Below are 26,931 nucleotides of genomic sequence, written 5' to 3' on the forward strand. Positions count from 1 at the left end.
CACACACAGGCAGGGAGAGGTGCAAGACATCCCAAGGACCAGTGAGTGGCTTTGCCGCCCCAAGAGCTCGCCAAGATGTGTGACATGGGGGGCCTGGACAACCTGATTGCCAACACAGCATACCTGCAGGCCAGGAAGAGCACAGAAGGGGACACCAAGGAGATGCAGAGGAGGCGCAAGAGCCTCTCACTGCCCAAGCCTGAGCAGTGCACAGAGGTCAGGCAGGCCCTCCCGGCTGAGTATGAGAGCATCTGCGAGCAGCAGCCCATTGGCAAAAGGTTCTTTAGGGATTTCTTAGAGACCATGCCTGAATACCTGGTGGCCAAGGACTTCCTGGATGAGGTGTCCAACTGGGAGCTGGCAGAGGACAATGCCAAGAGTAGCATCATGCAGAGCTTGGTCACCAACTTCCTGAAGTCCGGCTCCAAGGGCTACCTAGCCTTCATGAGCTCAGACCTGGCCAGCAAGTGCCAGGCTGCCACTGAGAAGGACTATGAGAGTATCATGCAGCTGGCCAAGGAGGAGACCAAGGCCTTCCTCCGGGAGAAACCCTTCCAGGACTTCCAGAGAACCCCCTTCTATGACAAGTTCCTGCAGTGGAAAGTCTTTGAGAGGCAGCCAGTGAATGAGAAGTACTTCTATGAGTTTCGGGTGCTGGGCAAAGGTGGCTTCGGAGAGGTAAGGCAACTGCCATCAATCCCTTCCCTGGTCTAATGGGTGGGTATGGGCAATGCAGAGAAGAGCCTACAATAGACTAGGCAGATGTTAAAGACCTTGAAAAACTAACTTCCTCCTTGGGCAAACCAGTGTGATGTAACCCCTTCTCCACTTTATTGCCCCAAAGCATCCACATGCTGGTCAGTAAAGGGAACTTCTGACAACTCCATAGGATCCTCAAGAGCTTTGGACTAGGATAAGACAGGCTCCCCTCCGAGCAGAATAGACCAACTCCCTACTCCCATTATCTCCCCATCCAGTGCTCTGTCAGGCTGATCACTAGCAGTGCCCTCTGAAAGGATGGCAAGGTATATCTTGCTTCCTTAAACCCAATCCACCTCTGCTCTTAATTCACCTCCAGTCTGTATTTGTAAAGCCCCTTCCTTTCTCTTTCCATCTTGATCCTCTAGGTTTGTGCCATCCAGGTGAAAAATACTGGCAAGATGTATGCCTGCAAGAAACTGGATAAGAAGAGGCTGAAGAAGAAAGGTGGGGAGAAGATGGCTCTGCTGGAGAAGCAGATCCTGGAGAAAGTTAACTGTCCTTTCATAGTCACCCTGGCATATGCCTATGAAAGCAAGAGCCATCTGTGTCTTGTTATGAGCCTCATGAATGGAGGGGATCTTAAATACCACATCTACAATGTGGGAGAGAGGGGCTTGGAAATGAACAGGATCATCTTTTATTCGGCTCAGATCACCTGTGGGATTCTGCATCTCCACTCCATCAGAATCCTGTACAGGGACATGAAGCCAGAAAATGTTCTCCTGGATGATAATGGCAACTGCAGATTGTCTGATTTGGGCTTGGCAGTGCAAGTCAAAGAGGGGAAAACCATCACCCAGAGGGTGAGTGTGTGTTCATGGTGCAGGGAAGGGAGGAAGGGAAGCCATTCTATTTCTAATGTATTATGAGAACAAGCCTTAATTCCTCAGGATTTGTTCTTCACTAAAGATCTTATGTGGTCATTTCATTCTAAGTGACAGGTGGTAAGAGGATTTGGTTAATTAACTCTTTGGTGCTATGTGCAGTTAACACAACTTGTCTCCTAACAGAAATAAAAGAACCAAACTGATCTGTTTTTTTTTTTTTATTGGGATATGCACTTAACTCAAACTAGCCATTTGAGAGGCACTATACTTTTCGTGGGCTACGTTGCCTCATCAAGGGTCTAACCAGGAGTGAATCATAAGTATAATCAGAGACAATCAAAGGTGTGATTCCTCCCCCAATCACCAACCATTATTTCAGAGGAATGGCATTTATCCCATTTCTTGTCTATTTGTTTGGGGATTTTTGTGTGTTTATTTAATAGTATTATTGATGGGTCATTGTGCTAAGTATGCATGGTGCTGCACAATAAGTGAACTGTGTCAAACACACAAGTTCTTGCCCCATAGAGTTTGCAGTCTAAAGATCTGTGAAAGCTAGGTGAGAGTTTAAATAAAAGTGTGTATATCTGTAAGAGAAGGGTAATGGGTCTGTATAATCTGTAAGAGAAGGGTAAAGAAGCTATTTTTTGCTGCTTCAATTAGAATGTGCACTACCTGTGGTGATTACAAATTGATCCAGGTTTAAAGTGATAATGTCATGGTGGTTCACAAGAAAGGTGTACTGTATAATGTAGCACATTTGTCTCCTGCTGGCCAGAACACATAGACATATATAATGAGTGAATGAATGTTCCATATATATTATATATTTGACAAAAGGGCAGTTATGAAGTTACTTCTAGAGATGCTACATCTGTAGCCTATAATTGTTTGCATTGTACTCACATGGTACTTGGAGGATTTAAAATTTCCACATCAAATTCCCAGTGAATTGAATGTTGATACGCATAATCTCAGTCAAGGGGAAAGGGCCCTTTATCATTCTTCCGCCCCCCCAACCTTGAAATAAACACATTTTTAATGTTTTGCTGTGAACAGATTAGATGAAATTTTTATTTTGAAGACCAACTTTCTTTTTCCTGTAATTAATATTTTTAACTGTCCATTGTTGAGTTTTCAGCCCAAGGAAAAAAAAATACAAATCTGTTTTGTAGATAGAGGAAATCAAACATAATTAACATAAGAACATAAGAATGGCCATACTGGATCAGACCAAAGGTCCATCTAGCCCAGTATCCTGTCTACCGACAGTGGCCAATGCCAGGTGCCCCAGAGGGCGTGAACCCAACAGGAAATGATCAAGTGATCTCTCTCCTGCCATCCGTCTCCACCCTCTGACAAACAGAGGCTAGGGACATCATTCCTTACCCATCCTGGCTAATATCCATTAACGGACTTAACCTCCATGAATTTATCCAGTTCTCTTTTAAACGCTGTTATAGTCCTAGCCTTCACAACCTCCTCAGGCAAGGAGTTCCACAAGTTGACTATACACTGTGTGAAGAAGAACTTCCTTTTATTTGTTTTAAACCTGCTGTCCATTAATTTCATTTGATGGCCCTTACTTCTTGTATTATGGGAACAAGTAAATAACTTTTCCTTATTTACTTTCTCTACATCACTCATGATTTTATATACCTCTATCATATCCCCCCTTAGTCTCCTCTTTTCCAAGCTGAAAAGTCCTAGCCTCTTTAATCTCTCCTCATATGAGACCTGTTCCAAACCCCTAATCATTTTAGTTGCCCTTCTCTGAACCTTTTCTAATGCCAGTATATCTTTTTTGAGATGAGGAGACCACATCTGTACGCAGTATTCAAGATGTGTGCGTACCATGGATTTATATAAGGGCAATAAGATACTCTCCATCTTATTTTCTATCTTCTTTTTAATGATTCCTAACATCCTGTTTGCTTTTTTGACCGCCTCTGCACACTGCATGGACGTCTTCAGAGAACTATCCACGATGACTCCAAGATCTTTTTCCTGATTCATTGTAGCTAAATTAGCCCCCATCATATTGTATGTATAGTTGGGGTTATTTCTTCCAATGTGCATTACTTTACATTTATCCACATTAAATTTCATGTGCCATTTTGTTGCCCAATCACTTAGTTTTGTGAGATCTTTTTGAAGTTCTTCACAGTCTGCTTTGGTCTTAACTATCTTGAGCAGTTTAGTATCATCTGCAAACTTTGCCACCTCACTTTTTACCCCTTTCTCCAGATCATTTATGAATAAGTTGAATAGGATTGGTCCTAGGACTGACCCTTGGGGAACACCACTAGTTACCCCTCTCTATTCTGAGAATTTACCATTTATTCCTATCCTTTGTTCCCTGTCTTTTAACCAGTTCTCAATCCATGAAAGGACTTTCCCTCTTATCCCATGACAACTTAATTTACGTAAGAGCCTTTGGTGATGGACCTTGTCAAAGGCTTTCTGGAAATCTAAGTACACTATGTCCTGACGTTAGATTTACTGATCTGTAATGGCTGGGATCACCTCTAGAGCCCTTTTTAATATTGGCATTACATTAGCTATCTTCCAGTCACTGGGTACAGAAGCCAATTTAAAGGACAGGGTACAAACCATAGTTAATAGTTATGCAACTTCACATTTGAGTTCTTTCAGAACTCTTGGGTGAATGCCATCTGATTCTGATGACTTGTTACTGTTAAGTTTATCAATTAATTCCAAAATCTCCTCTAGTGACACCTCAATCTGTGACAATTCCTCAGATTTGTCACCTACAAAAGCTGGCTCAGGTTTGGGAATCTCCCTAACATCCTCAAAGTGAAGAATGAAGACTGAATCAAAGAATCCATTTAGTTTCTCTGCAATGACTTTATCATCTTTAAGTGCTCCTTTTGTATCTCGATCGTCCAGGAGCCCCACTGGTTGTTTAGCAGGCTTCCTGCTTCTGATGTACTTAAAAAGCATTTTGTTATTACCTTTTGAGTTTTTGGCAAGCCTTTCTTCAAACTCCTCTTTGGCTTTTCTTATTACATTTTAACACTTAATTAGGCAGCGTTTATGTTCCTTTCTATTTACCTCACTAGGATTTGACTTCCACTTTTTAAAAGATGCCTTTTTATCTCTCACTGCTTCTTTTATATGGTTGTTAAACCACCGTGGCTCTTTTTTAGTTCTTTTACTGTGTTTTTTAATTTGGGGTATACATTTAAGTTGAGCCTCTGTTATGGTGTCTTTGAAAAGCGGCCATGCAGCTTGCAGGGATTTCACTTTAGTCACTGTACCTTTTAATTTCTGTTTAACTAACCCCCTCATTTTTACATAATTCCCCTTTCTGAAATTAAATGCCACAGTGTTGGGCTGTTGAGGTGTTCTTCCCACCACAGGGATGTTAAATGTTGTTATATTATGGTCACTATTTCCAAGCGGTCCTGTTATAGTTACCTCTTGGACCAGCTCCTGCGCTCCACTCAGGACTAAATCAAGAGTTGCCTCTCTCCTTGTGGGTTCCCATACCAGCTGCTCCAAGAAGCAGTCATTTAAAGTATTGAGAAATTTTGTGTCTGCATTTCATCCTGAGGTGACATGTTCCCAGTCAATATGGAGATAATTGAAATCCCCCACTATTATTGAGTTCTTAATTTTGATAGCCTCTCTAATTTCCCCATAGCATTTCATCGTCACTATCACTGTCCTGGTCAGGTGGTCGATAATAATTAGTTGTGTTAGAATGTTAAATATGTATCATGAAGATATTATTTCAGTGATGGTTAAGACAGATGTTATTTTTAAATGGGAATGTTGCTGACTATCAGTTCTTCTGAAGACTAGGCACTTAACATTAGTTTTTGTTGTTAGCATTGTTTTCCTGACTGGTATGGATGTGAAGTTTTTTTTAGAGGGGGGGGTTTCCCCATAAGATACTTTTATTAAATTGTGCTTTAGAGCACTTTTAGGTCTAGTCATGTTTTGGCTATCACAGTGCAAAAACATGCAAAACCCTGGTTCCCAATGGTCAGGAGTTCTTGTTAAAGCAACTGCAGAATAGAGAGGGACAATTTATATTATATAATATATGCTTGCTTTGCTTTCAGTTTCTCTAAAATCTATGTTTAAAGAGATTGATGTGTGGAAAAGTAGCTTATATTTATCTATATACTTTTTATTATAGGTGACTGGCAGCAACTCCAGTAGTTGAGGTTGTCTAAAACTTTCCATTTTTGCATGTTATATCTGAGTGTATATTTGTGATGGTCTAATTTGATCCATAAACTATATATTTACTATGAAAACAAAACATGCATATGAGCTTTATTTTAGTCGTCACATTGCATTTGATAGTGGCCAGAAAAATCGGTTTGTCCCTGGATTAAAACATACTGGATTATTTAAGAAAAAGTTGAGGAAAGTCATTTTAAATGATAGATTATAATTAGGGCTGTCAATTAATCGCAGTTAACTCATGTGATTAACTCAAAAAAATTAATCGCGATTAATTGCAGTTTTAATCACACAATTAAATTATAGAATACCAATTGAAATTTATTAAATATTTTGGATGTTTTTCTACATTTTCATATATATTGTATTCTGTATTGTAATTGAAATCAAAGTGTATATTATTTTTATTACAAATATATGCACTGTAAAAATGATAAAAAAAATAGTATATTTCAGTTCACCTCATACAAGCACTTTGTTATGAAAGTGCAACTTACAAATGTAGATTATTTTTGTTACACATCTGCATTCAAAAACAAAACTATGTAAAACTTCAGATCCTACAAGTCCACTCAGTCCTACTTCTTGTTCAGCCAATCACTAAGACAAACAAGTTTGTTTACATTTACAAGAGATAATGCTGCCCTCTTCTTATTTACAATGTCCCTGAAAGCCTTACTTCTTCACTTTGTCAGTAAATGAAAAGAAATCAATATGAACACAACCCCTTTTTTTTCCTACCAGGATTGCCCATAAAATAAGCCCTGTCCTTAAAGTTTACAATATTTTGCCTAAAGCTGTATCATTCATAATCACCCTCCCTTTATATCTATATCTATATCTATATATCTATCTCATAATATTAAATTCCATCAAGTTCCCTATTTTTCACTACTGTATATGGCACATTATATAATCTCTAATGTTTGATATAATTTTTTTAAATTCGTTCACTCAATCACTGGGAAAAAGGGAAAGTCTTTCTAGCTGCAGCCTTTCTGAGTTTCCTCAGAATATTGAAGAAATCTAGCCATTAGACCTTGAGTTTTCTTTTCTCAGAACGCTTCTCGCTTTTGTAAAATATCCTTAATGTCTGAAGAATTCTTAAATTGTAATAACTCATAACTTTGGAGCCTTAGTTACTACAGTGTACACTATATATGGGGTGATAAAAGACTCCCCTAAACTTAACTTCGCAACCCATTTCAAAAGACACGGGACCTATCAATTTTTTATTACTACTTGTTTTGGAAGTTCTGCATAACTCCCTCACAGTTTCATGAGTCATGAATAATATATTCATCCCAATCTCAAGGCAATAAAAACTTCATAGCATCTCATATATAAATAGACTCCCACCCACACATCAACAGGAGTAGCCCAAATACCCCTTTTATAAAACATGTTAGGTCAGTGTTTCCCAAACTTGTTCCGCTGCTTGTACAGGGAAAGTGCCTGGCCAGCCGGGCCGGTTTGTTTACCTGCCGCGTCCGCAGGTTCGGCCGATCGCGGCTCCCACTGGTTGCGGTTTGCTGCTCCAGGCCAATGGGAGCTGCTAGAAGCGGCGCGGCCCGAGGGACGTACTGGCTGCCGCTTCCAGCAGCTCCCATTGGCCTGGAGCAGCGAACTGCAGCCACTGGGAGCCGCGATCGGCTGAACCTGCGGATGTGGCAGGTAAACAAACCGGCCCGGCCCACCAGGGGCTTTCCCTGCACAAGCGGCGGAACAAGTTTGGGAACCACTGTGTTAGGTTATTCGCATGAAAGTAGTGGCATTCTACTTAAGGAAGCACTTCCATCGTACGTCCCTGTTTTAGGCACTTGCAACTCTTCAGTGAAATTACCCTATAATTGCTCATGTACTTTTTTCCAACCCAAAGGTGATTTTGTTTGTATGTATGGAAAGGTTTGTTGAATCTGATTTAGTCATTTTTGTATGATCAGTGAATTAAGTAATCCTTCATGCCAGGATATATAAAGAGTTACATTATCCACGTGTCCTTAGTTTCCTCCATTTCCTCTGGCTCTCCTTGCTAGCTTGTCATTCATATTTTCTTGCCCCTACTTAAAGACAGTTGTAAATAATTAAAATAGCTAATATTAGTTTTAACGGTTAGATAACTTCAGTCATAGAATCATAGAATATCAGGGTTGGAAGGGACCTCAGGAGATCATCTAGTCCAACCCCCTGCTCAAAGCAGGACTAATCCCCAGACAGATTTTTTGCCCCCGATCCCTAAATGGCCCCCACAAGGATTGAACTCACAATCCTGGGTTTAGCAGGCCAATGCTCAAACCACTGAGCTATCTCTCCCCCTATGAAGGAAATACTCTTGTTTTTTCTGAGATGCTTCGTGGTTCCTGGATTCACATCCTTATGATTAAGGATGGTAGAATCCATAAAAATGACCAGGTTTGAAGAACACCCATTTTAGAAATAAAGAAGTAAAGAGTGATTTAAAATAGCATATAGTACATAAGCACTATATTAAATTTCCTTATTGAAACAAGCATGCACTGAAGCTGGTCTTCAGGATATACCTATGCCTATTGCCTAGGCATTCTTTTATCTAGAAGTGCATACATGTGAGCTTACTCAGGTTGAATATATGGTGTGTAAAGCAGGGTTGTGTTATATTTATTTTAAAATTACTGCCCTTTCATTTCTAGTGTCCTCTTTATCTCATATAATAGGAAGGGCAACAAGGAGGAACTGACTGGTTTTCTTTATGCTCTTGTGAAGGGACATGCCCTCACTCTGGCTTTGAGGAGACCAACAAACTCTTCTGGGCCTGTTCAGTCCTAATGAGGCACACCTGCAAGGCTAGATCACCCTGGAGTGGGAGCACTTAAAAAGGGAAACCTGTCACAGGAAGGGTTGGTGAACAGGAAGAAGGCTGTTCTACCTCAGATTGCTGGCAACAGAGACAGGTCAGCTGAGAAGATCAGTTACAGGCTGCACCTTTCCTGAAGTTGCACTGACAGGCAGCAAAGCAGTATGCCCCAAGTGGAGGGGCAGAAGGTAGGCCCCAGTAAGAGGCAATAGACTGATAGATCAAGCTCATAGAGTTGAATCCCAAAAGACTGCCTCAGAGACAGGCCACCTTTGCCTTTATTAGTTTTCACCCAGATTCTTCTCTGGGATTCAAAAAAGAACTAGATAAGTTCATGGAGGCTAGTCCACCAATGGCTATTAGTCAAGATGGTCAGAGATGCAACCCCATCCTCTGGTGTCTCTAGCCTCTGATTGCCAGAAGCTGGGATGACAGGGGATGGATCACTCAATGATTGCCTGTTCTGTTCATTCCTTCTGAAGCACTTGGCATTGGCCACTGTTGGAAGACAGGATACTAGACTAGATGGACCATTCCTCTGACCCAGTATGACCATTCTTATGCTCCCTTTCCTGTGTGTTTGACTCCTAGAACCCCTCATGTGCTATGAAACATGGAGGGAAAGAGTGTGAATGATAGTAATGCCTGGAGGGTCAAGGGAGCCCCTGGCACCCATAACCCTTCATAATTATAAAGCAAGCAAGATCTTAATGAAGACACCTCTAAATCAACATCTTTGCAGGCTAAATATTAATCCTTTTCTACACTGTGAATTTGCCCCAGTTACAGCTGTCACTCACTAGCTACCAGTCTAGCGGCACTCCTGCAAATCTCTAGGCTTTATCTGTACTAGGAAAAATGCATTGTGTTAGATAATAGGTTAGTCCTTTAACAAAGACAGTGTTAAACATAATTTTGCTCTACATGTGAACAAGAAGAGTCATGATTAAAAACATGCTTCATTGGAAACAACACAGTTTTATAATGATGCTCACTCAATAATACAGTAACACTTTGTTAAATTGAAAGGTCTCTGCCTATATTCCTGTATAATGTCTCTTTAAACAAAATCTAACTGTTGTAATGATTGTTTTGTTTCTGATATTTACATATGGCAAAGATTTATAAGCTTGTTAAAACTTATTAAATAAATAATTTTTAAAAACCCATAACTGTTTATAATTACCTCTAGCATAGACTTTTGCATCTTATTGACAGAACACTATGGAAGCATCTTCACAAAGCAATCCTTACATAACTTTCTTTCCCTCGTCTTCCTCCTACTGGAGTGGATGACCTGGGCTAGGGTTTCCACAGCAGGTGTAACTCGGCCATGTTGCACATATGTACTTCTTATATTGTTGCATATGGAGCCCAGTCTTGCTGATCTTATTTATATGTGTAATAATGCTGAATTCATTGGTGTAAGAAAGGTGAGCAGGATTTTGCTTGTGGTGTTAACTTCAGTGCCTTAAGATATGCAGTATGCCTAATCTTAGGGGGCCACATCATGTTCCATTGAAGTCAGTGGAATTTTGCCATTGATTTCAGTGGGAGCAGGCTTGGGCCATACTGAGTGTGGTTGTTGAGGTAAGTCAAGTATTTTACAAGTTAACATTATTTTGTAGCTTTTAGTGCGGGTAACAGTGTGTGCACAATCTAGGACACCCCACCTTTACCCTACAATAGGTTCAAGGCATAACCTGGTTAATTTAGGCACCCCATCCTTTCCCGTCCTGGGCTTGGGGGCGTAAGGCACCCACCCTGACCCGTCCTTGGCTCAGGACAAACCCTGGTCAATTTAAGTACCCACCCTTACCTGCCCTAGGCTCGGGGAATAGCCTTCTGTGGGTTTGTAGGCCAAGGTCTTTCTGCTGTTAAGAAGCATTTCTTCCCTAATAGCACCAACAGTGACCAAAGAAACAGACAAATCTTAAGACGTGTAAAGAAAATTTTGCAAGATAACATTCTGTACTTGTGCCTTCAGTCAGAAAGGATCCCGACCTACTTTGCAGAATGACCACCTCAGAGCAACAAGAGACAAAGGAAATGAAGAAAGGGGACCAGGATGGTTGGGGCTAATTGCAGAGCCCACCCTCCTTGCTAAATGGGTAATGGGACAAGGCCCACGCTTCTGGGGTGGGATGGTTCTGTGAAGAAAGCAGGATCAGGCCCAGACAAGCAGGGACCATACAGTCTGCAGGCAACAACACATGCAAGCCAGAGAGGGAGAGGTTAAATGCTACACTGATAACTGTGAGCAATAAAGTTATGCAAACACTTCAAGGGATTCTATTGACATTATAGTAATCATAAAAGCAAAGCCCCTTAAGATGTGTATATAGGCTTCTTAACAGTTTTCCTGTGCTGTTTTATATATTTGAAGGACATCATAATATTTGAATAGGAAAAACATGTTTTGGTTAAAATCATATTCAAAATGTCCCTTTGCCCTCCTGTATGTTTGTTTTTTGTAAGATTAGGTTTCTTAGGAAAACAAAAGAAAAGCTATTTAGACGTTCCTGAAACTTGCGGTTTCATTTCAAGACAGCTAAGAACTGGTGGGTAAGGGGTCACAATTCTGAAATGAAAAATAACTTAGCCAGTTCTGATACTGCTGATCTTTGTTCATTAGTACACACCAATCCTGTTGGTTAAGATTCTGTAGAAGTTACTCTTCCTTTGTGCTTTTAAAGTGACAGCTAAGCATTTGTTCAGAATTAGCAACAAAGTGATTATTTTATATATTACTACTATTTAATACTTTCAAAACCAGCACTGATTTCATCATAGCTCTCTGATACATTCAGTTTACTCTTTCACTAGTGGGATTTTGCTATTTTTTTTAAAAAATGGATCCTGCTAGATGGTATAAAGCAGTAGTTCTCAACCTGTTGTTTGCGGACCCCTGGGGGTCTGCAACCTATGTCTAAGGGGTCCACAAAAGGTTGTCATTACCATAGAACAGTAGTTTTTAACCTGTGATCCATGGACCTCTGGGGGTCTGCAGACTGTCTGAGATTTCCAAAAGGGTCCGCACGTCCATTACAAATTTGTTAGGGTTCCGCAAATGGAAAAAGGTTAAGAACCACTCTTATAAAGCATCTGTTAGTGATAGTATAATAGTGTAATACTTTGTCTCTTTATCCATGAGTCTCACAGCACTTGATCAGGACTTGATCCTTAGAGGTGTCAATGTCATGCTGAGCAGAGTGGGGGAAGCAAGGGTGAATCTGTCCAGCCTTCTGTCTCCCTCAATTCTGGGCCTGGCTGAAGGGCTCTTTTACTGGCCAAAGATCCCCAGCATGCTGAGTACTTTAGCCTCCTACTTTCTAATTTCTGACCCACATCCTATACAGTGGAGGAGAGCAGGTGATCACCAGGAGGTTTCTTTAATGTCAAAAGAACCCCTGGGCCCCTTTAGGCCAGTTTTAAGTCCCCCTTCCACGACTGGAGTAGCACAAAGGGACCTCTTTTGGCATTAAAGGCTCGATCTTGCAGAGCCCAACCTAACAGTCACTCATAATTGCTAAACAGTAAAAAAAAAAAAAAAAAAAAGATAATATTCCTTACCTAGAGCATAGGACTGTTATGAGGATTAATCAGTGAACATTTATGAAGCTCTTAGAAGATGAAAAACACCATATAAATACTATTATTAATTTTAGTCTCTTTGTTGTTTGAAGCACATTAGTTATTATGGAAACCATGAGGCATAAGTATATTGGAGTGATGTCTTCAAGTACCATATAGCAGTTTATATAATGGTTTGAAATTCATATGATTATCTGTGAAATATAGGAACCTATCTGACAGTTTTGTTGATCAATATGGTATGAATGCACAGCATACATTTTGTGTGTATTTACTGAATATTGTCAGAAACATGCATGTGGCAGGGAAAGGGTTATATGGCCTAAAATACTTGGCCAATCGTATTTTTCTTTGAAATGTTGATTTGGCTGCCTTTGGCTGAATGAGGTTTACACGATACTTTTGTGAGCAATCCATAAGCTGTGGTACTGTAGATGTAGGCTACTCACAAAATCCAAGTACCCTTGATCACATTGTGAACAGTCCCTTTGTTTTCAGAATAAGGTTCCACTCAGTGTGATTAAGGATATCAAAATCTGGCCAAAAATGACTGAAAAAAAGTCATCCTCCTCCCCACTCCCAAACACATTAATAATATGTTGTCAAAATGCAAAACTAGGCACAGACTCCACAGCAGGGATGGCCAACCTGTGGCTCCAGAGCAACATGCGGCTCTTCAGAAGTTAATATGTGGCTCCTTGTATAGGCACCTTGTATAGGGGCTGGAGCTACAGGCACCAACTTTCCAATGTGCCGGGGGTGTTCACTGCTCAACCCCTGGCTCTGCCACAGGTCCTGCCCCCACTCCACCCCTTCCCACCTTCTCCCTAGAGCCTGCCATGCCCTCGCTCCTCCCCCTCCCCCCCAGAGCCTCCTGCATGCCACGAAACAGCTGATCAGGAGGGACAGGGAGGCGCTGATCGGCAGGGCTGCCGGTGGGCGGGAGTCACTGGGAGCAGGGGGATGGGAGCTAACAGGGGGCTGCTGACATATTACTGTGGCTCTTTGGCAATGTACATTGGTAAATTCTGGCTCCTTCTCGGGCTCAGGTTGGCCACCCCTGCTCTACAGGCATAGGAGCAGGTGAAGTCTGGGCTTGTACCCATGTATGTGTTGGCTGAATTTGGCTCTTTATTTAGAGTGACTTTAACTTAATTGTATCTCTAACATGAGTCCTGATGCTAAGTGGTACCAATAAGATGCAAGCACCCTCAAATCCCACAGATTTTAGTGGCAGTTAAGGATGCTGAGCACCATAGATTTGACTCATCATCACGTGCTAATATTTCCTGCTACGCTACTGAGCGAAGTAAACAGAGAAGGAAAACACCTGCACAATTGTAATATTTGTTTGATGACTTCTGCTGAGTAAGTCACCCACTCATAGTGCTATTAAAAGCTCTGATACCATTTTTGCATTCATTTCCAGAGGATCTCCTTAAGTATATGTAGAGTAAACTGAAATTCTTCTCTTCCACTAATAATACTTACATGGTATTCTACAACCATTAAGTAATTAATTCTCAAAACACCCCTCTTTAGTAAGGAAGTAATATTATCCCTATGTTATGAATGGAGGAACTGAGGCAGAGAAGATGAAGGACTTGCCCATAGTTCCAAAGGAAGACCATGCCAGAGCTTGGATAAAAACTGCTATTGGAAGCAGCTACTGCTATTTTTAGTAAGCTAGCTTGAGCTGAGCTAGCACAAGTCTGTCTCCCCACTCTGGGAATCATATCTCTCTACTGCAGTGTAGACAAACCCTAGGAAGTCCTTGTATTTGCTAAGCAGTAATTGCAGCTGCGTTAAATTCTTCTGGGTTCTGTAAGTCTTTTTATAGGATACAAACAAGGAATGTTTTCATTTGTTACAGAAACCTAATTTTATCTTGGCTTTAAAAATAATCACCCCATTTATTTAAGCGATCAAGTGGATTATTGCTGTAATGTGAATGTTTGCCAAGATAACAGGATGATGGGGAACTGTAGTTCTGTATCACCATTTAAGTTTTTCTCCATTCCTCCTCACAGTTGCAATTCAAATTACCATTATTAAATTAATGGCAAAGAAAGATCAGTTATTCTCTTTCCCTGTCTGGGGCCCAGGAACTCATATGCAGAAAAAATATCTTGAAATTTAGAGCTATCAACTGCTTCCTGTGGTCTATTGCTACATTCCTCCAACGTCTGGTAAGGTCACTGCTGAAGGAGCAGAAGAACAGCTGGGAAAGAGAACAAAGCAGTCAGTGGCACCCCTTGGAGGAAAGAAGAACTGAGCCCCAGGAAAGAGCTGATAGAGCTAAACTCAGCTTGGTTTTCCTCCCCTGTTCAACAGTTCTTGTGCCATGGCAAACAAAAGAGAGATGTTCTGATTTGCTTTGCTGTTTGGCTTATGATGTTGACTGAATTTGTTTTGTACATATCTATGGGGAAAGGTAGAGAGAAAGAAATCCCATTTTTTCACCTCTGTTTGCCAGTTCCTGTGCTGATGGAAACTGCAGAGTTATATTGTGTTTTTTCCCCTACCCTATTTGCTAAGAGCCCAGATGCCACAGTGTTTTACCCAGGGCATTACTAGTACTTTACCTTTTTCAGGACAGTATGGTCAGTGTATAAGCATTTAAATTTTAAGCCCAGTCCTGCTGAAAGCCCTCACAATGTGCTAAGCTCCTTTGGCTCCAGTGTGACTTGAGTGCATGTGATGACTCCCAGAGTTAAGTCTTGTGTTATGAGAACACATTAAAAAATAAGGTGGCTTTTTAAAAATACACAAAATAAAATTTTAAAAAGGAGTTTTCTCTCTTCAGCGTGCTCCTTACATCAGTTCAACTATGTCTTGTTGTCAATCCATTTTCAAAATACCTATTGCCCTTAATTGAAATTCCTTGTGTGTCTGGTGGCTGGATTTGCCCTTTTGGTATCAATTCTAGAGCCACATTTTACCCTGGTATTTATGTATGGGGTGCCCATCAGTGTGATTCATATGTCTGACAGCAGAATTTGGTCATTGACTTTGATTTTATATTTCTGGCTGTTCCTCTTTAAATAAAAAAAAGAAGACAGAAATTGCTTTAAAAGTCCCACTTAAAATAATAACATTAAAATTCACTGTAATGCAAGCATTTGAACAAAGTAGAAAAAATAAAGCATCTTACTCACCCTCTACAATTCAGATAAAAGGTTTCCATGACAGAGATGAATGGAAGCACAGAATGGTTGGCATTGGACTCTAGCTGCATGCCAGAAGAACCACAGGCAGAGAAAGAGGCACATGGACTGCCTGGATTTTGCCTCTTCCAAAAAATTGTGGCGACACCATATGCTGTGGGTCCTCCATTATTTTTTTCTGAAAGTGCCTAATGAGACATGCCTAGCTGATGCAGGGGTTGGTCTGCATGTTTATGTGCCCACATACATGGTCTTCCTGACTAGACAATGGCCCATATGCTCTTAGCAGGAATACTGTGGCACAAAAGAGAGGACAAGTCTCAGGCAAGACTGGAGCATATTAACAGTGTTTTGGCAATACAGTAATGTAACTGTTTGAGGTTGCATTTACTACACCTGTTTCCAGTCACACAATAGAATTTGTCCTAATATTGATAAATCTTTAGTTACAAAATACTTTTCCAATTAATAAAAATCTCTTTTTAAATCTGTTTGCAGTTTGTACCAAGTGAAAACAATAAAGTCTGCAAGTCATTATAGAAACAATGACTTCTGAGGAATTTTTAACTTCTGAAATACAGCAGTAATAAACTTAAGAGCACAAATAATATCTGTATTGGGAGATATCCTCATTAGTTTAATGGAGTCAAATATTCCACAGTGAACCAGGATCAAAATCTCAATGTTGGAAAATTGAACCGCCTTCAGTAATGTGCACTTGCCACCGCCATTCCCTTCTTCCAGTGCATTTTAATTTTCTTGCTTCCCATCCTGTTCTCACTTTTATATTATTAAGTCAATGTAAGATACCTTCCTGTTTTCTTTGACCTAGACGGGAGCAAGATAAATGGCTTTCTCTGTCTCCTGCTTTGGAGATCAGCGGATATATTCTCAGCTTAAATCACTATCTTTTAGCCACCCAAATCCCATTACAATTACAAAGAGTTGTGCAGTTAAAAACTCAGTGTATCAAGATGAGAATATGCTTCGATATACCTTTGCTATGCTGGGGGAAAGAGTCCTGAGTCATTTTGGTCTCAGTCTTTTGTGCTGCTGCAAGAAGTTTACTGTACTAGTTATGTCATTTTTTAATTGTCACCTTTTGACATGTACTGATTCTTACATATAAGAGTAAAGACTGTGCAAATTCCAGGTTTCCTCCAATCCAATCCTATCCCAAGAAATATAGCTAAATCTTCACTTGAAAGATGTTTGCTCTGCCAGTTCAGGGCACTGAATTGTTCTGGTCAGTGTGTTTCCTGACAACACCCTGCATCTTCTTATTTCAGCACATCCCTTCCTGTTTTCCTTATTTACTGCTCAGTTGTTTACATAGCTAAGTGCTTGTGGTTTTATAGCCCTTTCCCTTCAATAAAAACTTTTTGCCCAGACCTTTAGCTATATAGGAGAAGACAGAGAAATCTAAATTCCATTTGTCCCTCTGCTTGCCAGTTCCTGTGCTGGTTGAAATTGTAGTGAGATTTACTCTGTTTCTTCCTCCCCCCCGGTTTCTTAGGCATATGGGTCAGTATCTATATATCAAACAATAGGATTGCCATTTGTAACAAATATATTCCACCAGAGAATGGTCAAATCTGAATCCCTTTTGAATTTCAGAGGGTGGGAAGCTGGATTTGAACTCTGACATTTTAACTTATTCCTTTATTTTGGACTCTGGGCCAGGTCTAGAACGAGAACCTGGGTTCTTTTCAATTTGAGTTCAAATTCTGCTGAAATTTTGTGAGAAGTGGCTCTCAAGATTTTGGATACAATGGTGGAAACCTCATGAGAATAGCAGATCTTGCAAGACTTCCCTCACTTTGAGCTGAATTTTCATAACAGCTCACAGAATTACAGTTCCATTACATTAGAACCTCAGACTCTACCCCTGATTCAGCCTTTAATCCAAATCCTGATCTCTCACCTAAACCTAATCTGACCCCAACCATCACCTGGCTGATCCATCCCTAATTTTCACTGAAACAATGATGCACCTATTGGACCCAGTGTGACGGTTCTTTTTAATCTATGGGTACGACTGGAGCTCCCCTTGCTTTGCCTGAGCTCGAGGAGCATGAGTGCCACATCAGTCAAAGCCACCTCCTATGTTGCATGACTAACACAGTTATGCCGTTTATGCATATCAAATAGGCTAAAGGCACCTGGCAACCACCCCTTCAAGCCGTGCTGGGGAAGGGAAAAGAGAGGGGTGAAAGAGAGAAAGTATTGCTTAATGGAGTTGCAGTGACCCACACTGATGATCAAGGAATGACATTCTGACAGTGCTATGTCATGTGTGTCTTGATATTGTTCAGCATGTGATGAGCCTGAATTCCAGCACAGCAATGTCTTAACAGAAACACAATGCCAGGATGTAACACTGTGATTATTGTGTTGCTCTCTGTGACTCCATTTGATGATGAAGTGGCTCACCAGCTCTTTAGGGTATCACTCACTAAATCAACTTCACCTCTGGCCTAATCAAACTGAGAATGCTAAAAAACAAGACAAGGAAAAAGTACCTCAGAGGCTATGCATAGTTCCTACCATACTACCTCTTGTGGGTCTGTAGACATGAAGATAGCCACACCATTTATGCTTTCTGATCATGGAGCTGCCCACCATTCACAGGGACTCCAGTCCTACCCTCACATTAGGGCATTTGTTCAGAAATCAGCCTCTCTGTACTTCTTCCTGGTCCCTCATCTTTCCTCGAGATAGCATGACTCTGGGTTTCTGGTCCACAGTTAGACAATGCCCCCTTTCTGAATGGAGGAGTAGCCATGAATAAGATTTTAACTCTCCCTGGGGCAGAATCAAATTCCAGTGGGAAAATCCAACACAAATAGTGCAGATTGCCTAGAGGGAAATGTCAGACTGAGAGCTCCGTCCACCCCCTATAACTCTACAAAGCAGAGTAACTTCTGTGGACTTGATGAGTCAACAAGAGAGACAATGCCACTTTGGCTCCATTCTTCCTTTCTGTGCTTACTGGCCACATCTGGCTGATAGTTGTGCTCTCATCTCCCTCCTGCCTGTCAGCAAAGGGGATGATTTGGCCCCATGTCTCTAAATGAGAATAGTTACTAGCAAGGAAAAGGAAGGGTATTTCATCTACTCCTACCTTTTGTAAACAATGGCCTGGCCTAGCCATATTATGGGAGATATATATATATATATATATACATACATTGGCAGGAGCTGAGGTTTATAGGGGGTTGAAAAACTGACAAAGAACATCGTGCCTAAACCTGAAGGAGTAATAGTCTTCCCACGGCTCAAACTGAAGCTGCCTGTGCATGTGTTTAATTGTACCACTCACAAATTCCTTTGTGTGCCCCAAATGAGCTATTATTTCAGTTATCCTTTCCTGAGGCACTTCTGTTTTGGCTCAGAGTGACTCCCTCAGCCAACAGTAGAACTCTGGTACTAATAGCAACCATAATCTTGAACAACTGTCAATTGGATTTTGCACCAAGACCATGTCTATACTAAAAAGAAAAAGAAGAAAGATTCCCATCAGTTCAAAAAGGCATAGAAAAAGTTCAAGTGACTTTTGGCACTTTTACCATTCTGCTAGTTAAACCTGCTAGATAACAGGTATAACTAATACAGGGGTAAAAATGGGTCTGATTGTGGGAGCCTTATCTATACTAATGATGGTAATACCTTGGCAGTGTAGATAAAGAGTGATTTCCTCCTCTCAAGGAAATCAACTTACCAGAAATCCAGTAGAACTCATTTGGAATTCTACTTTGCCTGCCCTACAGTCTGAGTGATACAGATGTTGCAATAGGAGGATTGTAGTTATAGCCATAGGGCATGGTCAGTTTGTCCTATATCTATGAGTTTTCTTAGTTCAGAGTTATGTGCTGCAACTAGCTAATGCTGACTCCTTAATTCTCCCCAACCTGAATGCAGAATACCACTCAATAGTCAAGCAAGGCTCACTTGTTGGTGCATTGCTTACAAGGGACCTGGAAGGGGGAACTGGATCTGTTTCCTTTTGTGTTTCATAATGAATTTTAAAGAAGACCTGAAGGTATTATTTTGTTGTTGCTTTTTGAACCTTAAAATATCAGGAAAATTTAATGTTTTCTTTCCTGTTTTTGCAAGGAAACTACTTAGATGACTCAGAGATGTGGGTTGAGAGCATTCTTTGCTGTTAATTGAAGGGATGGGAATGGCAGAGGTAATGTGTTGCTGTTGGTAGTGTGGGTGGGATGTATTTTGAACCCACTCCCCGCAAAAACTATATATATATAATTATATATATATTATATAAATATAATCCCTGGCAGAAATCGAAGGGGGGCACGGGATCCCCTCATGCCCTCCTCCATGCATCGCCTCTGAGTGGTGGTAAATCCTTATTAAGGAAAGGATTTTTCCCAAATGGTTAAGTCAAATAGATGTTAATAGTTAATCAGTTTTCAGTTCCCTGGTTTCTTGTGATGTGCTGTACCTTCTGTTCCTCAGTTCTTCATAGTCTTCCAGGAAAACAAGGTAGATAAGGCCTGAATTTCTAATGTGAAAGAAAAAAATAAAGCAGAAAGAATTTTTTTTTTTTAAACAAAACCTCTCAGGCTTTCTTTATACATCATGCAAAAATGGGACCAATCCACATTTTTCCTTTGCAGATCATATTTTAAAGGTTTCCATATTGAAAGATATTTAACCAACAGAAATAATTCAATCATGTGCCAAAGCTGTTATATGGATATTACATAGATGCCCATCTATAGAATGTCATCTGTAGTTTCTATAAGCACAATTCTGTCATGTTTGCTACTGATACCTTCAAGTACATTTTGCGGCTTGATGTAATTAACTGTAGGAGACTAAAATGTACTTACTCCTATGTATTTCATTATTGCCATTGTCTAGTAAACATATATGTTTGATTGCCATAGGCTGGGACTAATGGTTATATGGCTCCTGAAATCCTGAAGGAAGAGAATTACTCCTACCCCGTGGACTGGTTTGCTATGGGATGTAGTATTTATGAGATGGTTGCGGGTCGAACTCCATTCAAGGATTTCAAAGAAAAGGTCAATAAGGATGAAGTGAAAAAAAGAACCTTGGAAGATGAGGTGAAATTTGAACATGCCAACTTCACAGCGGAAACAAAAGATATTTGCAGGCTGTTCTTGGCCAAGAAATCAGAGGACCGTTTAGGAAGCAGGTATGGATTATTTCCCATGTTTAAGCCTAGATCAGTGATGCAATCATTATTTCATACAAATGGAGGCCAAATCCTAAGGTTTCTAAAAGACCCCAATCTTCCTTTCCACTTCCATGAATGGAAGTGATCTTGCTGTAGCAGATCTCTCGTGGGAGAGCATGGAAACAGAGGAATGTTGCCTCTGTGGTGTCAATCCCCATTACCTCCCCAGAAATCCATAGAAGCTCCTCTTTTGGAGCTTTGTAGGGTTTTGAGGAATGGGAGGAGCCCCTTCCATAGCATTCTCTTCCCTCTAGACAGTGAATATTCTAGTGTATATCTGCATCTAAGTTAATGCTACTTGAGTGCAGAATGCTTGGTCTATGTCAGTGTGACTCTTGTAGGAACTGTGCTGTCAGGGTTCCAGAGCAGCAGCATGAAGGGACAACCCCCAATAAGCCTGCAGGTATCAGGGTTGGAAAGCTGAACCATGTGTTTCCTACAACAGGTATCCTAACCCCTCTCACTGACAGGCCAATTTCATGGAAACCCATAGAGTTTCCTGGGCCTCCTGCCATCATCCCAACGGTATTTGTAAGGGAGAGTACACTTGGACCTACATCCTTATTAGACAAAAATTCCATTTGCAGCCTTAATGAGAGTTTTGCCTTTGAAAGGACTGCTGGATTTGGCCCTGAGTCAGCAATTCTAAAGATTCTTTGAATAATAAGGTAATTGGAAAGCTAAACATTAAAATATTTAACTTTTCAAATACCGTTGTAGTGAGACATGGTGAAAGATTCAATAGCCTTACTGTCAAGACAGAATAAATACAAGACAATCTATGAGACATATAAGTAAACTGTAATAAGATATAAAGGAAATTGATGGTAGCTAAATTTAGAACACATAGTAACTTTCATCAAACATGATTGTAAATTTATCTACCAATTCAAGTAGTTAAGTTTTCCAATATAATGTGATTGAGAACCTACCAAAAAGTAGATGAACAGACTCATTTAAGACAGTCATTTCACATTTTATGTGTATACTACACAAAAATACAGGGAAATCCGTTGAAATTACTGGGAGACTTTTCTGTGTAAAGATTGCACATTTTGCCTTAAAACTTTTATTACAGCATGGTGTTTAGGAAGCTAGGAAATATGGTCTCTATTACTTGTTTAGCAATAAAATGTAGTATTCAGTAACCAGTACAGTTAAATTTGTGAAACATATGGTAATTAGAATAAATTAGTGGGTTCTATTTTGTAAAACTTGTTATTTGCCAATAGTCCAGATTGCTCTCTATGCAGTATTCAGTGTTAATCTGAATGCCACGTTGTGACACTGATAATGCTTGCAATGAATATAAAACTCCTATTTGCAATGGAGGGGCTTAATGTGAAGATGTATAATTAATATTATTTATTAATAATATTAATTTGTCAGACTGAGTTTACAAAGAACCTAGAGATATTTGAAAACACATTGAAGAATGGCATAGAAGATCATATAACAGTGTTTTATATCTAATGTACAAGTGAAAACCATTTGATTTTTCCAAGGATTTAGTAGGGATGTGTGTATCATTTTATCACATGAATCTTCTCTCCAGCAGGGCAAGTGTAATAGCTACACAGCTTTTTGACAGAAGAATGTCCAAAATACACATCTTTGCATACCGATATGATATGGTCATGGTTTGATCAGCCACATACTGTATTTCTGTGGGGATTTCAAATGTGAACAGAGGCTGTGATTCCCCTTTTTTTGTCGTTATAAGGAAGCTGACAATTCTAGCACTGAATGAAAACTGTAGATACTATTCAGCAACAAATTATCTTGCAACACAGATGACAGAAATTCTCTGGTTTAGCACAATAATAGTAATACACTTCACTTAGAGCATTCCATCTGAAATCTCAGTGTGCTTTTCATACATTTAGCCTTACAACACCCCTGTGAAGTAAGTGTTATTACCCTAACTTAAAAGTTGGGGAAACTGAGGCTTTAGAGTCTGAGTGAGTTGTTCAATGTCATACAGCAAGTCTGTGGAAGAGCTAGGAATAGACCGCTCTCCTAATGGAACCACAATTCTGGTCACGTGCTTTCACCACAAAACCATCTATCTGCCTACTTAATGTTACATTAGCCCTTAGTGGTGAGTGGGAGAAGCACCTCAAGACAGTTATTTGTGTTGAGGTTTTTCATTCTGCCACTTTGATTTTTCAAAATATGCTGCCTCTACTTTCTTTGCTGTTTGGTGCTGCTTCACGTTTTTGGGGGCACTTTTCCCCACCAAAATTTCTACCAAGTAGAACTACAGATGGAGCAACATAGCCTGTGTTTTATGACACATGGGGGAGAGGAAAGGGGACAAGTTATTAAAATACATAAGCATGGAACAGCCTACAACTGTAATCTGTAGTGGTACCTTGAAGTATTGAGGGAGGGACACAATGGAATCCATTAACATAATGTCCCATTTTTTCTTACCCTCCCTTCAATACACAGTTTAATGAGAAATGGGCAAGGAGAAGTCCAGGCTTTCTGTACATGATGTTAAAAAAAACCACCTGTCTCTGCCTATTACACTGGAGATATTGTTCAAGAACAGCTCATCCTTATGTAAAGATTAGCCTTGTAATTCTGCTAAGGTCAATCAGACCTTGGGTTATCTACATAAGTGCCTGTTGCATAAGTTAAAGCTGCTCAAGGGCAGCTTTAATTTGCATACCTGACCTTTTGAAAATGTTCTAAATTTTGTATTCAAGACTCGATGTTGTTGGCTTATTCTGGAGAGATTAACACCTTTCTCTCCATTCTCTGATTCCACTTTCTCTCCTTTGGAACTTGCTCACCCCTCTTCCTGCTGTCCCATGGAACAGTGAAATAGTTCATTGAGGAATGTTAACTTGAGAGAAGTTAGACAAGCTCATTCACTTTTTCTGTCACAGTTATGCAAACATCAGATTCACACAGGAAGGGGTCATGGCTAGGTAGAAGAAGCACCGTATTAGTAGGTGCCTTTAGATGGCATTCCTGTAGCTTCATATTTAAAAAAAAAAAAGATGTATTCCTGATGGTATCAAAAGAAAATATATTACATCAGAAGGGGGAAACACTGCAGTAATCCATTGTGGAACCTACACCAAGTTCTGATGCTTTTAATAGCATGTTATAGAAAAGCAAAATAAAATAAAGTCTGCATGAATATGCTGAGTATGAAATCACCCAGTAACTCCATAGGGTGACTGACTGAGCTGCTAGAGTCACAAATCTGTGAGTTCCTATTATCTGATCTGCAGCTCTAATGCACTTCAGGCTAATAAAGACAGTCAGCAATTGACTTCAGGCTCCACAGCTGTACCAGTGTTTGTGTGTCACTAACTGAGCTGGCTGGGTTTTGCAAGACCCTATGCAAAAATAACATAAGCCCTGTTGATCTAATCTGTGTTTTCCTACTGTGCTCATCGCTGTAGTATACATCTCCCTTGCCACTTCTTGATGGGTAACACCATCTCTGTGTACCTTTGAGGCCCATCTGGCCTCTGATGCTTCTCAGGCTATGGCAATGCTCCCTGATCACATTTGTTTACAAGACTGTGGCCTCTGGAGACCTGCTTACATGAATTAGGGTGCCAGGAAGTGAAACTAAAGTGCAGTTTTCTGAGCAGGAGTGAGCAGTTAGGGAACGGGAAGCAGTGCAAAGGGAATTAAAGATGCTGTTCAAGCTGGAGGGTCTGTTACGTGTGCATGGTGCAGGCCCTTGGCAGAGCAGGACTTTCTATAGTCACATAGGCCTAAGGCTGCATCTAGTCACTAAGTAATGGTGCTTTTGCACATTAATGAAGATGATTGGCTTTAACAGAAATTTGCATTATCTCTTTCTTTTAACCTTGTTGTAGGGAGTCATGTCCATAGAACATCCTGTTCTTCAGTATTATCCCATAGTGCACTGTGAATGTGTGAAAGCGTGGTCTTTATTTAGTATACAACTTTGTATAAAAGTGTGATCAGAAAACTGCAACCCATTAACAACATTGCAATTTACTGAGGCCAAGGAATAGAGACAAATCTATTTCCCCGGCATTGTAATGATAGCTTAGTTCTTCATACTCCTTTACCTCACGTAGGACCCAGTCCAAGCTGTATCATCCATATGTACAGGAAAAGAAGAATGCAATTTTCCTCCCTGTTCGTAGCTTCTCCAAAACTCAGGGCAGGTCTACATGTTAAACCCTGCACCGGTGCAGCTGCACTGCTGTAGCACTTCAATGAAGATGCTACCTACAGCAACAGGAGGGCTTCTCAGGTCACTATAGTTAATCCACCTCCCCTAGAAGCCATAGCTCTGTTGATGGGAAAACTTAACACTGTCTACAGCAGGGATTAGGTCGATTTAACTGTGTCACTAATGGGTGTGGATTTTTCACACCCCTGAGCGACATAGTTATACCAACCTAATTTCCTAGTATAGACCTGGCCTCAAAGGTCACTCTTTGCACATTCCCCACAGCTAAAGTTGCAAAAGTGGCACATTCTAGGACAGGGCCTACATCAAAGATCATAGTATGTTTTGATTGTACCCTTGAGACTCAGATTATTCCTGTCCTGGGGGTCATCTTGGGATCTGAATGTGGGCCCACATTGCAATAGTTCATGTGTTCCTGTTTCTCCTTCAAGAGAAGAGAACCTTAATTCAGCCCATTGCATGGACTGCAGTTATTCTTTCCAAGATATACTTATTTTAAAGTCTAAAAAATGTTTGATTCATTTTATTTTTAATTCTTGGGTGAGTTTTATTAATGTTTATGTTCCTAGTAGTAAGGGACTAGGATAGCTTTAGCTATAGAGGGTCATTGGGTGTGAAGGTGCTAGGAAATGTGCTTGCAGTCTTTTGCTAGCATACCAGTCTCTGGATCTGATCCTGCAAACTCTTGCTCATTTGAGTAGACCTTACATGAATAGCCCCATTGAGCTAAGTGGGGCTACTTATGTGAATAAGAAATACTCATGAGAATAAGGGCTTTTGTATTGGGCTTTGTGTGATTTTTTTTGTGCGTGTGCACTTTGGACCAATATGCATTTCAGATGAGACCTCAAATATCAGTTTTACTTGTCACCAGTTTCACACTGAAATCACTGTTTCCAGAGTTGACAGCTGAGTGTATTACCCATTGAACCACCTACTACAGTTTCCTGGAATTCTTATTTTACCTAAAATAAAGCAAGTTATCTGGGCTTTTGTTGTTCACAATAGTCCCAATATTTCCCCCTCCTTAGCTTCAGTTCCACTGAAAACCTGACTTCTCTAGCTGAAAAGTACAAAATATCTTGATCCCGTTATGCAGCTAACAACCCTTGGCTTTTGAAAGAACATGCAAAGAGATGGTTTAATGAAACCCATTTAAAATTACAATAGACCCAAGTTGTGCAGTTGTACTTTCCCAAAATCTAGGAGTGTCCACATCTGGAGCTATAATTCAGCTTTGGGGCTCTCTCTGTTTTATATATATAGTTCACCCTCATTGGCTAGCTAACACATCACAGTTTTGATTGACAATCTCTTGCTTTATTTCAGGAGCAGTGACGATGATCCAAGAAAACATGCTTTCTTCAAAACAATTAACTTCCACAGGCTGGAGGCAGGCCTCATAGACCCCCCTTTTGTGCCAGATCCATCAGTTGTCTATGCCAAAGATGTTGCAGACATTGCTGACTTCTCTGAAATCCGGGGGATTGAGTTTGATGACAAAGATAAGCAATTCTTCAAGAAATTTGCGACAGGTGCTGTCCCTATACCATGGCAGGAAGAAATTATTGAAACAGGACTGTTCGAAGAACTGAATGATCCTAACAGAGTAGCTACTGGGGGATGTGCAAACGGAGGTGAAGCCAAGTCAGGAGTTTGTTTGTTGTTATAAATATCACATCATTAACAAAAAGGGTGAAAATGTACCACACAACTTTCCAAATTCTAACAGTGTTTCAAAAACTCAGCTAAGCTGTTTAACAAGAACCGATCAACCTAAAATATGACCTCAACAGGACAAGTAGGAGCACAAGCTGAATAGACATTCTACTACTTTGTTCTAGCAACAGAAATAATCTATTTATTGTGTTGGAAGCTATCAAGATGAAGAATCAGGTTTATTTTAGGAAGCATAGAAGGATAGCACTCCATCACTCTGTGTATGTGAAATATGAAAGCAATAACAGGGTGAGGAGGCACTTGTTCTGAAAATGAATGAGTCTGCCATTATAATACACTCATTTCCTTTCTTGATCTCTCTCTCCTTTTCTTAATTCAAATGTTTCCCTTTGTTCTATAGTTTTCAATAAAGGCTTTTAAATGATGAA

The 26,931-nt window shown here is 40.3% G+C and overlaps 1 protein-coding gene across 1 annotated transcript; it reads left to right on the plus strand.

Annotated features, from left to right (window-relative positions):
- Window positions 1-75: 75 nt before the first annotated feature.
- Window positions 76-26,931, plus strand: GRK7 (G protein-coupled receptor kinase 7). The gene is made up of 4 exons (XM_054038931.1): window positions 76-678; window positions 1,128-1,565; window positions 20,315-20,586; window positions 26,153-26,931. The coding sequence occupies exons 1-4, from the start codon at window positions 76-78 to the stop codon at window positions 26,493-26,495; spliced, it is 1,656 nt and encodes a 551-aa protein (XP_053894906.1). The 3' UTR covers window positions 26,496-26,931.

The sequence above is a fragment of the Malaclemys terrapin genome, chromosome 9 (genome assembly GCF_027887155.1).
Source record: "Malaclemys terrapin pileata isolate rMalTer1 chromosome 9, rMalTer1.hap1, whole genome shotgun sequence".
NCBI lineage: Eukaryota > Metazoa > Chordata > Testudines > Emydidae > Malaclemys > Malaclemys terrapin.

What these genes read in the sequence shown, in the direction of transcription:
- GRK7 (XM_054038931.1), top strand. Translation starts at nt 76, where the DNA reads ATGTGTGACATGGGGGGCCTGGACAACCTGATTGCCAACACAGCATAC. An exon ending in GCAAAGGTGGCTTCGGAGAG is followed by an intron (nt 679 to 1,127) that starts GTAAGGCAACTG and finishes TTGATCCTCTAG; the next exon opens with GTTTGTGCCATCCAGGTGAA. An exon ending in GGAAAACCATCACCCAGAGG is followed by an intron (nt 1,566 to 20,314) that starts GTGAGTGTGTGT and finishes TGATTGCCATAG; the next exon opens with GCTGGGACTAATGGTTATAT.